Source organism: Eulemur rufifrons, chromosome 10, assembly GCF_041146395.1.
Source record: "Eulemur rufifrons isolate Redbay chromosome 10, OSU_ERuf_1, whole genome shotgun sequence".
NCBI classification, from domain to species: Eukaryota; Metazoa; Chordata; class Mammalia; order Primates; family Lemuridae; genus Eulemur; species Eulemur rufifrons.
This window is the reverse complement of record NC_090992.1, coordinates 22,911,609-22,925,661: the sequence shown is the minus strand read 5'-3', so window position 1 is coordinate 22,925,661 and position 14,053 is coordinate 22,911,609. Positions and strand designations below refer to the sequence as shown.

General features: G+C 38.2%; 1 protein-coding gene across 3 annotated transcripts in view; it reads right to left on the bottom strand.

Annotated features, from left to right (window-relative positions):
- GABRB2 (gamma-aminobutyric acid type A receptor subunit beta2) overlaps positions 1 to 14,053 on the bottom strand; it is a 217,178-nt gene that overhangs the window by 93,610 nt on the left and 109,515 nt on the right. For all 3 annotated transcript variants that reach the window (XM_069484257.1, XM_069484258.1, XM_069484259.1), the window contains exon 5: positions 10,941 to 11,023. In XM_069484257.1, the coding sequence (XP_069340358.1) occupies positions 10,941 to 11,023 (83 nt within the window). The remainder of the gene's footprint in view (positions 1 to 10,940; positions 11,024 to 14,053) is intronic.

The window sequence follows — 14,053 nt, the reverse complement described above, 5'->3', positions numbered from 1 at the left end:
GAGATATCATCGATATTTGCCACTGGACACGGCCACGCATCCACCACCATGGCAGCTGGACATTTCCACAGTCACTGGTTCTTATGACACCAATTTCCAATTCAAAGTTATCGAATTGGTGGTGTCTTGGTCTGATGCCGCATCCCTATTTAGCAAATCTGAACCCACCTTTTAGTTGCAAGGGAGGCTGAGAGGATTAGTGTCTGGCTTTTTTAGCTTCTGTTATGGGGGATGGACTGCTCTGTCTCATAAGGTAGGGGATTCTTCACATACAGTGTTCAGATACGCGACAAGAAAAATAACAAATGTCTACTGAAGGCATATAATTCAGTAGGCAGGATTTGATAAAATTATTTATCATACAATGAGGAATATGCTAATCATATGGTACATAAACTAGGAAACGATATGTACAATGGTTAGAGACATGGGCTGACTGAATCAGAATGACCTGGGTTCAAATCCCAGCATAGCTGCTGTGCTGGATACCGGATACTGACTCACTAAAAACTGCACTCCTCGGGCTCACTTTTGTCTACGCTTCTAAATGTGATCCAGGCTCTGCCAATCGGATGCACTTGCTGGAAACGTGAATTCAGGACTAGATTGAGTGGAGAGTGAGGTACGGTACAAAGTATCTATTGTATTAACACAGGCTACCTGAGAAGCAGTGTGGTTTTGGTCTAGTAGCCAGGGCAGTGGCCACTTTATTCAGCAGATGCTCACAATATCCCGGCAGGAGCAGTGGCTGGCTAGGTAATACAGGACTGGGCTATGGTTTGGAGTCAAATTTAAAAGCTTAATCTAGAGTTTCTTTCTTGAATCCTCCCAAGAATTCTGTGAGGCAAATAAATTCCTTCTGTTTAAACCAGCTACATTAGATTCTATTTTCTTCAGCTAAACCTCCATCGATACATTCACTTGCTAACATGTGTGGCCTTCTGTAAGTTATGCAACTTTTCTAACGTCTCATGTTCTCATCTATAAAAAGGAAACAGTAGCTGCCACATGAGAGGATTAGGTGAGACTATGTGTATATACACAGCACAATATCTGGCACAAAAGTAAGCATTTAATAAATGGCATTTACTACTGGTAATGGTGAGGATGATCATGATGATAATATAAAAACCCATGGTGCTGGCTGCAGGGGAAGTGTGAGCAGGGGTAGAGAGTAGGCTCTTTTCCTGAAGAAAGAGGTATATGATTTGCAAAAACTAACCAGCATTATTGGAAGGAAAATATCTTCCAGCAGTAACACAGGGAGCCAAGTTCAGGATCTGAGAAACGTCAGCCCATGCTGAAGTTCAATGGGCTGCAACTATCAAACAAAAACAACAGGAGTCTTCTGGAAGTGCTTCAGGGAAGGTCTGTGGGTGTATTTATGCCTCTGGCTGATGATGTTCACATCAAGTTTCACAAAGTGCTCTCCAGCCTTCACTAAAAATGCTCAGAAATCCACAAATGTGTTATTTTTCACCTAATTAGGATCAAGTATAAAATGAAATGCAGCCAAGAAGAGAGTTTTTGCAGGATGATGGCATTGTTGGCACCTTTTCTGAGCCTAAAAGAAAAACGAAGTAAACAAGTTTGTATTCCCACCACCCTCCCCCTATAAAATTTGCCATAGAGAGATGTGTAATATGCTGTGAGGACCTAAACTGCCTTTTTAGATCTAATGGGAAATTTCAAAGCAGGGGAAATACCAGCATTAGAAACTTGATAGAAGGTGGCCGTCACCTTCAGATAGGTAAATACACACAAATGTGGGTTTTTGAGCGGAGCCTCATCAAACACTCCTGTATCCTGAGAGACTGAGGAAATCATTTAGTCATTAGGAAAATGCTTCACCTTCAAGAACCCATAATGGGAAGCAGTATCCTTATAACTGCTCCTTGCTGTTCTTGGAGTCGAAAGCTGAGTGTTGTGCCAATATATTCCTAAGCTTCGCAGCTGTGCTCTACCACATGGTCAAAAGGTTGAGTTGCTTTCAGGCTTTGGGTTCATTTCCTTACCAAGTTGGCTTATTCCAGGTGAGAGGTGGGAGCCAGAAGGTTCAACTTACCCAGGTTTTGCATAGATTTATTTTGATGTTCTTTCAACGTTACAGGGTAAGAATTTAGTAGCATATTGTGTCTATTGCTAAAAAGATTTCTCTCCAATTTCTCCCCAATCTCTCTGTATCTAAAATTCTAGACTCCAGAAGGTACCTATTGATTCATGTGAAAGTCTTGACCACCACCAGGATAATATCGTCTCCCACATGCTGCCGTTTGGACCAGCAGTTATCATGGCAAACACATGCGCTTCACACAGTTTCACTGTGTGCACCATCTCAAACACAGCCTACTTCTCCCAGGGCAGTGACTGTCACAGTGTGTTCCCTGCACTAGCAGCACTAGCCATTAGCATGACTCAAGACCTTGTTAGAAACACAAGTTCTCAGGTCTCACCCAGAGTTTCTAAGTTAGAAACCCTGGAGGTGGGAACCCAGCAACCTGAGTTTTAACACGCCCTCTAGAAGGTTTTCCTGTCCACTGAAGTGTGGGAACCATGCCCTAGAGCACTCATTTCCAATTTTGGCTGTGCACTGTAGTCACCTGAAGAGTTTCTAAAATTACTAATTCAATAGGTCTGTGACCTAGTGTGGTGTAGCCTGATCATTGAATCTTTAAAAAATATCTGCGGTGATCTAATATGCAGCAAGGTTGAGAACCTCTTCCCGAGAGAATTTACAAACTCAGTCAGCAAGCTCACAGAGTGGGGGCTTGTCCACGGAGCCACCAGACTAGCCCTCGTCCTCTCCTAAAACTGGCTGTGGTGATTTCACCCCTCATAATATTGTAAGAAAGCCCTTTAAACAATGTAGGTGCTGCCTGGGTTCCTTATTTAGATGAATCAGACTGAAGAGGGAATCAAGAACAGAGCCCCAGAAAATCCTGGGCACCTCTACAAATAGAGGAAAAAATGAATTGCAGTTCTATCAGTTCCCCTTAGGCGTGAAAGAGTGAAATAGCGGGAAGTGCCCCAGCCTCAGACGGAAGGCCTTGGTTATCTGGGAAAGGTCCCAGCCCATCCTCCTAGAGAGAGAGAGGCAGGTGAGCGTGCCCACTTCTCCCCCTGCCATGTCCTCCTCAGCACAGAGGCTGGCGGTGGGAACAAGCCGATGACAGCGCTGAAGTAACCCACATCATTCTGAAAACCTATATAGGCTACTTGTTCTGATCACACTAGTTAGTCCTTTATTTACAAACAGGAATTGACTTCAGAGATCAGCAGGCATCTGAGGAAAATCATCTGCATGAAAAACAAGGACCCAGATAAATAAACACATCTTCACAAAAGGAAACCGAAAGAGGAAGGGAACAGAAGAGAACTTGTAAAATAACTTCGATATTCTTCAAGTCAAAAGGACATTCCATATGAGAGCGAATGACTACGAAAAGTGAGTAATCAAATAAGGAAGAGTTCTTAGAAACTGAAAACAGGACTGCCAAAACAAAACATTTACTAATAATAATTTCCTTAAAATAAAATAAACATTATTAATAGTAACCTTGAAGATAAAAGTCCACAAATTTTAGTTCAGATCCATGGCGGATAGATGTAAGAGACCCCAAATCTATCTAGTGGGAATCTCAGAAGGAGAAAATGGAGCCGTTAAAAAGAGGAAATAAAAAAAAGAAGATTTCTCTTTACTGGGGGGAGGTGGGAGAACTCATTTGACCGAAAAGGTTTACTAGTTTTATTCTTCATGCTCAATATTAAGACACACCCTTTATATCCAAATCACTACTTTACTTTCTAATGATAGAAGAATTGATAGGACAGAGTCTTCAAGTCAAAATATATATCAAGGTCAGAAACAGTATCTGCATGAGGTGCCAGAGGTTCTAAATCCACATCCAGGCACTTGTCTATGGCCACGAGCCATTAGTAATTGTTAAACCAAGATCACATTTCAACAAAGTATCTTCACACAGAAAGGATGGGAAGATAAATCCCTCACCTTTACAACACTGCATGCAATTCAAGAAAATGGCAAAACAGGACAGCAATGCAAATTAAATTTGTATGCAATGATACCATGGAGCATTTGCAATGCTCTTTGCTTTTTTTCTCGATAAATAATTATGACTAAGCCTCACTGGAGTTTCATAGGAATATTTTTCGGATTTGAAATAATGCCGGGATCACCTAAAATATTTGTTAACTTTATTGTTTGACATCTCTCGTTATACTTCCCTTCCACACACATACCTGGGCAAACGCGTGAACGCCTAACCTTCTCTTCTGTTGAATCTTAAGATCAAAAGACTCAAGAAGGTTTAGATTATTTAAAAAGACAGAAAAATGTTAGGATCTGAACCTTATTCCTCACAGGCATAACTGTAAGATGTATTCCTCCAAGGAAAATCTGAGAAAAGAAACATTGCTACCTAATAACAGGCCATCAGCAAAACATATACATACTCTTCTACTTTAAATTTTTGCAGCAATGTGATTTTCATCTTTTCCTAAATAGCATTGCTCCCAGAGGTATATGCACATGGGCTCTGAATCCTCATATAAACCAGTGCTTGCCTAATTGTCTTTTAACAAAAGTCCTACATATTTTTTCTGATACCAAGTAATCCTCAACACACAACTACTTAACACATTAACTGCCATGAGAGTTGTACTCAACTCACCCTAGTTTTGACCCTGGGGCTATGTGAAGCACATATAAAATCTTGTTGCTGTTCTTATTGTTACAATTAATATTGACAATTTAATTCTAAAAACGTGGATTAAATGAATGGAAGTCATTACATTTCATTTTGCTATTTATGTTGACCTTTAAATTACACTCTAAGTTTTTATTCTATTTTCATAATAAAACACTGTGGCCCCAACAAAATGTTTCTGGGTTTTTTGCATGTGTGTGGCAGTCAATGTGTTAAAAATCTTGTGATCCCATCAATTGCTCAGTGAACGTATTGCTTCATTCCCAGAAAATGGTTTTACAGAATATGCCAACCCATCTGATTTTTCACGAGCTATAATTGCTATGAAATTTTCTTTCTTTTATCTTTCAGTCCAAAATTGCCTTTTGGCATCTTTTACCATTAGTCTACTTTTGCCCTTAGGGTAGACATAGTCCTTGTCAAGAGGAAATTCTGCAGTTACTTTAAAATAGCTGTCCTGTTCAAACATTGCCACCCTCCCTACCCTAAGTTTCCCCTCTTCAAGGTAAAGGTGCCTCCCCCACTCCAGTTTCTTCTACTGGTTCTTCAAACTCCATGTTGTATGTAGCATTCACATTTCGGTTGTTCTGATTGCTAAATATTCCTCTTAAAATGGTGTAAGTCTAACTGACCACAATATTCCAAGTGCAATGTGATAATGATGATGCTATAATGATATCAACTGCTACTTACGGAAATACCAGTACCAAGCATTGCACAAAGATCTCTATCTTGGTTATCTCATTACCTATAAGGATCACAAAATTGTACACATGAGAAATCATAGCCTGAAGAAGCTAAGTGACCTAGCTTGAGAAACACATACTAGACAGGTCTGTCTATATTCAAAAAATATCTTCTTATCCTCTATACCACATTAGCACACAGCCCTTCCTACTCACTCCTGCCTCTATTACAGGTACTTTGAGTCCACTGTGATACTCTAAGGTGCTACTGATGTTTACTTTGGGGTAGAGGAACACAATGAGCTCTTCTTTTTTCTAAGTTCTTAAAAATACTATATTTATATTTACTGAAATATTAGCCCATACATAGCATAACCTGGCTCCAAAATACATTAACTCCTTGCTATAGTAAATTTGGATTCAATACCTCAAATACTTAAATGTATCAATGTATACTGATCTCTTCAATAAGGATGATTCAGAAAAAAAAAATTGTTGAATAAAAAAAATACAACCCTGATTCCATCAATAATCCAACGGTAAGTTGTCTTTATATAGTATCCAAATTGCAATTCAGTAAGACAACAACAGGCTCATTTCTGCTTATTGCTTTGCTAAAGCATGGTAAATATCTCTAACAAGAAGAGATGCTGGTACCAAAAATCTCTCATACACTCACTGAGACCTTTTGCTACATCATTTGTAGAGGTATTAGGTGGTCACCAGGTGATAACGGCCAGTTTCAATGTGAACAAAACCATGAATGGGTTATATTTATAAATGGACTGCCCTTTCACTTCAGCCAAGTACAGATGTCAAGGCACTTTTAAATAACCATCTTTGGATTTTCAACCTAGATGTTAATTCTATTATCTGCAGCATAAGTATAATAAATTAATTTACATTTTATACTATAGGCACAGCTGGCTGAAACATTCTATGAGGAAATGGACAGCACTACAGATAATGACACTTACTTGGAATATTAAAGCAATGGCTGAAATAAAATCTACAAAAGTGCTATGCTATGCTATGGGTCTCTCTTTGGCTAGATTTACTAAATCTCATAATGAGTATAAATCTGTGGCAGTATGGGACTTTTAAAATATAATGATCAAAACCAGTATTATTATAGTAATAATTATTAATTACTTAAGTTGCTGTTTATTAGATGCCTACCACGTACCAGGCAATGTTCTAGATTCTTCATCTAAATTATTTCATGTATTTCTCATAACAACCTTGCATGCTAGGTCTTATTATCCCCATTTTATCCATGAGAAAACTGAGGCTCAGGGAAGTAGGGTGACTTTCCCAATGCCACTGAGGTCATCAAGAACAGGTGTCTGATGGTGTCACAAAAAGCAGTGTGTAGGATTTTATTTACTTATTTTTAGATCTTAAAAGGAGATGCCTAACTGATCATCTCAGTAAACTTTGTGTAGCCCTGTGAAGTTGCCTATGGAAGAGGTGCTGAGAAAGTGCTATATCTTCTAATTCTCTGTAGATCCCTGAGGCTGATATTTACTGCAAAAAACAGCTATGTTAAGAATGGGAGCACTAAACTCATTCTCGGAGACACTGAGGCTGGCCAGTCTAACTCACCCAGAGATATGATGAGTCAAAAGCACACAAACGAATGCACAAAAAAGGGAGCCTTTGGGTTTTTAATAACTTGAGTAGCTTATTAATGGGAACAATTGAGAGAATTCCACATTCCCTTTTGGATAAGCAGTTCACATGTCCCAGAGAACCTGGAACCAGGGGGAAGACTGTCTAAGGCAGCCTTATTCTCCCGAGGTGGGTAGGAGAATAAAGAGGCCGTGCAGCTGATACTAGCATCGTGCAGCGGAGCTGGCACAGTGTATAATAGAGTAGCTCCATGAATATTCCAATTTCAAAGATATATAAAATTGCCACCACCCCCTTTTCACTATTTTTCATTTCTGGAAGGGACATACTAAATGGCCTCACAGTATGATGAAATGCTGTGTTCTCGTGACAATGTGATTGAAACTTTATATATTTTTAAAAAGAGAGAAATATCTGACTTCTACTACTAGTCTTAAATTATATTTGGCAGCATCATATTTCCAAAGCATTGGCATACCTGGGACAAGTCATTATTTCTGTACTAAAACTCACTCCTAAATAGCAAGCATATTCAAAAGAACTTTGTTTATTTAGGCTCCTGCATAGCTTTATTATTTGGTGCTTTTAGGATGCCATTTCTCTAGAAAAACAGGCAAATATTCCAGTGCCCCTTTCCCAACCTATGCTGAGAGTTTCAGAGAAAGATATAGACAAGATATATACATGGCTGTGCATACATACATGCTATGTATGCAGACAAAATATGATGAGTTGCCTCTGACCACACGGATGACAGAAACACGTAGGTAAAAGGTGGTTTTTAGAGACAGGATTGGGAACGGCTAGGAATGGATTTCTCTTTTCAATTTTGGCAGTTAAGTTCCATGGTCTGTAGGGTGATAAATATTATCAGAGCCCATTTAGTTCTGCAAATCCCATTAATTCTCTGGAACATCTCCCTCCCTTTAAGTTTAAGAAAAGTTATGGGTTAGCATAGTTCATACTAACCTTTTAGAATTCTTAACACCTTATTTCAAGGCTTGCTTTAAATAGCCTTTTAGAAAAGATCTCACAGAGCTAAACACTTCTTGGCAGCACTTTTCACTAATGCAATTTTACATTCATATATGTATTTATTTAAATTAGAGGTTAAGTATCGCTAATCTGAAAATCTAAAATTGGAAATGCTCCAAAATCAGAAACTTTTTGAGCACTGACATGATGTTCACAGGAAATGCTCATTGGAGCATTTCAGGTTTTGGATTAGGGATGCTCAACTGTTATGTATGGTAATGTATTACTTATAAATATACTGCAAACATTTCAAAATCTGAAAAAAATCCAAAATCAGAAACAGGCTGAGTATTCTCATCCCAAGCATGTTGGACTAGGAATATTCAACCTGTATGACTCCCTCAACTTAATAAAGGAGGCCAGGGATGTTGTATATTGTTGTTCACCATTGTATCTTTAGAGATTATTACAGTACATGGTAAATAATTAGTGCCCAATAAATATTTAATGACCTAGTAAATTCTTGAATGAATGAATGAACAATAAGCTCAATCTTAATGTTCCCCCACTCCAAGCTGCCCAGAATCAGGTTATGTTATCCTCTCTTGCTTGAATTGAACCAATGCATAATTATTTTTGATAAGTTGACAAGGTGTTAATGATTCAGCAATGGCACAGTTAAGGTAATTTTCATCTGAGAGTGAGAAGAAATAAGGGATGGAAGCAGATAAACAAGGGAGAGATGAAGAGAAGGAAGAAGGAGAAAGGGAGAGAGAAAGGGAAACAGAGAGAGAGAGAGGGAGAGAATGAGAATGAATGAATGCCTAGGGTTTGCTTAAACGGAATGGATGAATAAGGTGGAATGTCAGGCATCAACTGGGGAACTAGTAGTTTAAGGAATGGGAACCTAAACTCATTTCAATATGCTTAGGTAGTAAACAATCTTTTTATAATAACAGAGCCTGGATATCACGTATATTCTTAATTTAACACTATATTTAATTCTTTATAGCAATGATTTGCTACCTTTCTAAATATGAGCAAGTCCCAATTTCCTTTAAGGCCAGGCTATTCTCCTGCTTTTTCAACTAGAGGGCTTTAGAATTGGGGTCTTATCTGAATCCTCCAAAATCCACTGATTTTCTTCATTACCACATCAGCACAGAGCCACAGTGCCACAAAGTGGCTAATGATCTTGGACAAATCACTTTATCTCTTTGAGTCTGTCTTTCCAGTTGTAAAGATGGCAATATTAATATCTACCTTATTTAACAGGGCAATGGTGAATTAAAAAGAGATATATATAAAATTGAATGAATTATCATGTTAATTTTTAAATATTCATGTCAAAATTATAATTTAAAAACATGAAACACTTGGAACATTGTCTGTGTCCTTAGATATCAGTTATTTAAAATAAAAAGTAATTGTTCACTTATACAAAAGGGTTTTGGAAGGCTCAAATGAAATAGTATCAGTGAAAGTGCTTCATCCACCTCCAACTATGATTATTTAAAATTCCAGTAAAATTTTACCCCCCAAAATGCTCTTGTGCTTATACTTTGGCAGCACATATACCAAAATTGGAACCAAAAAAAATGCTCTTACCACAAACATTGATGAGCGGTACACCACAGCAACATATCTATTTCAAAATATCCTTACATCAGTACTTTTAAATTACGAAAGAATTTGAACATCGAAGAACATTATTATGTTCTCTAAAGTGTAACGTAAGTTAAGATAATGCAGCATGCAACATCTTCCCAAAAATATTTACATAAAATTAATCATTGAAATCCTATGGATCGATTTTATTAAACAGTTCTGTAAGGCAAAGATCTAATTTGAAAATAATGATGATCTGGAATATAAGCCTGCCATCCATTTCTTCAAAAATACATGCAAATTTAATTATCCCTGGAAACTATCTTTTGAAGCGGGCAAAAATACCCACAATGTGTCATAAATGCCACACTTCTGCTCAGATTTGAGTCACGCCGCTTGCCATAGCTAAAATTTCTCACGAAGGCTGAGAGTAGCCTCACAGCAGTGCAGTTACTCATTATCTAGAATGCTGGATATAGAATTGTCAGCTTCCAATTATTTGGTGGAATAAAGTATGAAAACATTGCGACGAAGTGACAGAGAAAAGAAATTCAAAATGCTCTTCCACCTGAAACCACTTCCCTGTGTGACCTCTGACATGGAGATGGGTTACAAAATCAACATTTTAGCCCACCCAACAAGATAGGAGACTGAATCATCAACCTGGAAGCTAAAACCATGGCCTAGAAAAGCAGCCACATTGCAAAACAGGTCAGCACATTAAACAGAACACACACACACACACACACACGCACACGCACACGCATACACACCAACTTTGCTCATCATATGGCCTTCAGCAAAAACATAAACTGTAGACACTAAAAATAGTCCCTCAAAACAAACAAAAAAAATCATTGTATTAAATCATACTCTCTTAACTAATCTGGAAGGCCACCTTTATTTTATAATTGCAAAGAGAGAAAGTTGACAAGAGGCAAAGACAATTAGGGCATCTTGTGACACCCTGCCACCACCACCTATTTTCCCAAGCTTGCTGTAGCTGTTTGCAGCAATTCCATATTTTAAATGCCTGAAATAGCCCTTGGTCTCCTTCCATGTTCTTAGCATTCTCCTTTTACTGCCAGATTATTTCTTCCCTAAACATCTCTCCCAAAGATTTGGAGACGAGACTAAGAGAGCAGAGGCACTATTGAGGGAAGGTGCCGAGAGTGCCTCCCTCCACCAAATTTAGTGTTCTAGCAGAGCCTCTGCAGGACCTCTGGTCTGACCGTAACCTGGGTAGGGCTCCTCTGCCTAAGGAGAACCTTAAAGCACTGTTCCATCTAGCTGAATTTTCAGAAAGACTTACAGCTTTCAATTTCCAAGGTGCAGTTTTGTTCATCCAGTGGGTACCGCCTTAGGTCCATCATGCAGGCAGCTGTAGTCGTGATTCTAGAAAAGAAATGGCAATAATACATGTTAGTAGGTGTAGAATTGGAGTTGGAAATTTAAATCCCGGTATCAAAGAGGACACTGTGATTTTAGCCTAAGTTCTAACAAAAAAGACTGATGCAACTTTGGATAACCATTTTCCTTTCTGCATATCATGCTGATTTATAAAATAAAGAGACTGGGCTAAATAAGCATTTCCCAAAATGTGGTCCATTAATTACTTGCACCAAAATCACCTAAGAGTGTTCAACAGGCAGTTGCCACGCTTCCAGAATGTGCTGGGGTGAGGTGAGGTGTTCCCAGTACTCTATCTTACAAGCATCGCTGTGACTGAGAACATGGGCAAAGATTACTCCTCTTCTTCTCACATTGGTTTTCTCATCCCTTTCTCAAGACCCTAAAATCTAATCTCCTACCAATCTTAGTTTTGACCCATCATTTCTCATCTTTCTATTCATAGTATAGTATTAATACTTTACCAGTGCTTTAACACAACACAAAATCAGCCTTTTATCTACCACCTGATTTGTTCTGTCTTGAGTAATCTGATATTCTCATGACCCCTTAGAGAGTTTCCTCCAATGGGATGGAAGAGTTATATATTTAGAACTCTTGGTACCTTTATTATTTTATCACAGAAAAATTAAATATGTTCCTTCTATTTATCTTTAGGTTTCTCTGTCATAATTTTTCACTAATCCCTCTATTGAAGACCTTCTAGGAACAACAACAACAACAAAACACCATATAGTTCAAAAAGATTTATTAATGTATGTTTTCCGATCAATGAGGTAGCATAAGGTTAGGAAAGAACACAAGTTTTAGAACATAATCGATGCAGGGACAAATTCCAACTTTATGGAAAGAATCTAACAGAGTGCCTGGCACATAGCAAACCCTTTAAAAATTTACATCCCCTGAAGGAAACTAAGAGTAATGATGAATTTGACCAACTTAGGCTTACTCTACTGTGAGGGGTATTATATACTATGTTTTGGGAACACAGAAATAACACATATTAATAGCTCCAGCTTGGGAGAAACTGTCTACAGCTAGATCTTTTTTATTCAAAACATCTTAGACGAAGCTTAAACCAGTAATTCCTCAGGTAGGTGTGAGAATCTAACCCCTCCATTGTAGAATGAAAATATGTGATTAACTTAAATACTTCTTGCCTTTTTATTTTGATTCCTGTTTCATTAAGGTTTGTGATCTGTGATTTTTTGCCCCTTTTTTATAGTTAGTATCGTAGGGCTGATGTTGATCTGATGCCTTCATTTCTGTCACCAAGTCCTGTTGGCCACTCTGCATCAGTTCCTGACCATCTCCACTGCCGCCCTCGGAGTCTGTGTTCCCTCTGCCTCACACCCGAGTCACCGCGCAGTAGCTTGGTCTCCCAGCCTCTCCATGTGCCCCCCACTATCCACCATCCACACAACAGGAAGATCTTTCTTTTAAAAGCATAAATTAGATTTTATAACTCCTCTGCTTCAAATTTTCATTGGCTCTTACAAGAAAATCTAAAGCCCTGGTTATTACCTATGCCTTAAATATTCTGCTCCTCTTCTTCCTCCCCAGAATCATCTCATACCATGTTCACACTCAATTATCTTTTAGCCTTCACATTTGCTCCCTATGCGCAGAATATCCATCTGCCTGATCTGCTCAGAGCCCTCTCTTCTGATCCTTCAGCTCAAAAGTCTGAGGAGGCTCTTCCCAAGCAATGCACCCAAAGCGACTGCCTTAACTAATACCTCCATGTTATCTTTCTGTTTATTTCTTTCAAGCAGTTATCACAATCTGGATGCATCTTGCTTAATTTTTTAAAGAACTATCTATTTCTCGCAATAAAGTTTAAGCTGCTTAAGAGCACAGACTTTGTTAAGGTGCCCGATAAATATCCATTAAATGAATAAATACATGAATTAATAAAAAGGCTAACGGTTGGCTTTACTTGTCATAAGCCTTTCCATTTTGAGAATTATTTTATCACATTATTTCTCTTCTTTTTATTTTTTTTTTTTATTTTTTTATTTTTTTTCCCCCCCCACTGGTCAGTATTTTATTTTATTTTATTTTTTTTTTTGAGGTATAATTTTTTTATTAGTTTTTTTATCATTAATAACAATTTAATTTTACAGAATCAAAGAGTCTAACAGTATATCTTGTTAGATACAGTATGTCCTCATAATGTATACATTATTTCTTGTACAATGATATGAAATAATATGGGAAATATTCATGATAAATTATTAAGTGAACAATGCAAGTTAAAAACAACAGTTTCATATTTTTTTCCCCACCCCCCCTTTCCCGAGTCAGCACCTTCAAGTGTTACCACTCCCCAAACGGTGCGCAATGCACTCATTGTGTAGGCATACCCCCATCCCCTCCCCCACCCCCACCTCAGTCTGATGTCCAATTGGTGTCATTCCCAGATTTGTATTTAGGTGATTATCAGGGAAACCAATTTTCTGGTGAGTACATGTGTTGCTTGTTTTTCCATTCTTGGGATACTTCACTTAATATAATGGGTTCCAACTCTCTCCAGGAGAACCATAGAGATGTCGTATCTTCATCATTCCTTATAGCTGAGTAATATTCCATGGTATACATATACCACAGTTTACTAATCCAATCATGTATTGATGGGCATTTGGGTTGTTTCCACATTTTTGCTATCGTGAATTGTGCTGCTATAAACATTCGGGTACATGTGTCTTTGTTACAGAATGACCTTTTTTCCTTTGGGTATATGCCCAGTAATGGGATTGCTGGGTCAAATGGCAGGTCTACTTGAATCTGTTTAAGATACCTCCATAATGCTTTCCACAGGGGTTGCACTAGTTTGCAGTCCCACCAGCAGTGTATGAGTGTTCCTGTCTCTCCACACCCACGCCAACATGTGTTGTTTTGGGTTTTTTTGATAAAGGCCATTCTCACTGGGGTTAAGTGATATCTCATTGTGGTTTTGATTTGCATTTCCCTGATGATTAGAGATGTTGAACACTTTTTCATATGTTTGTTAGC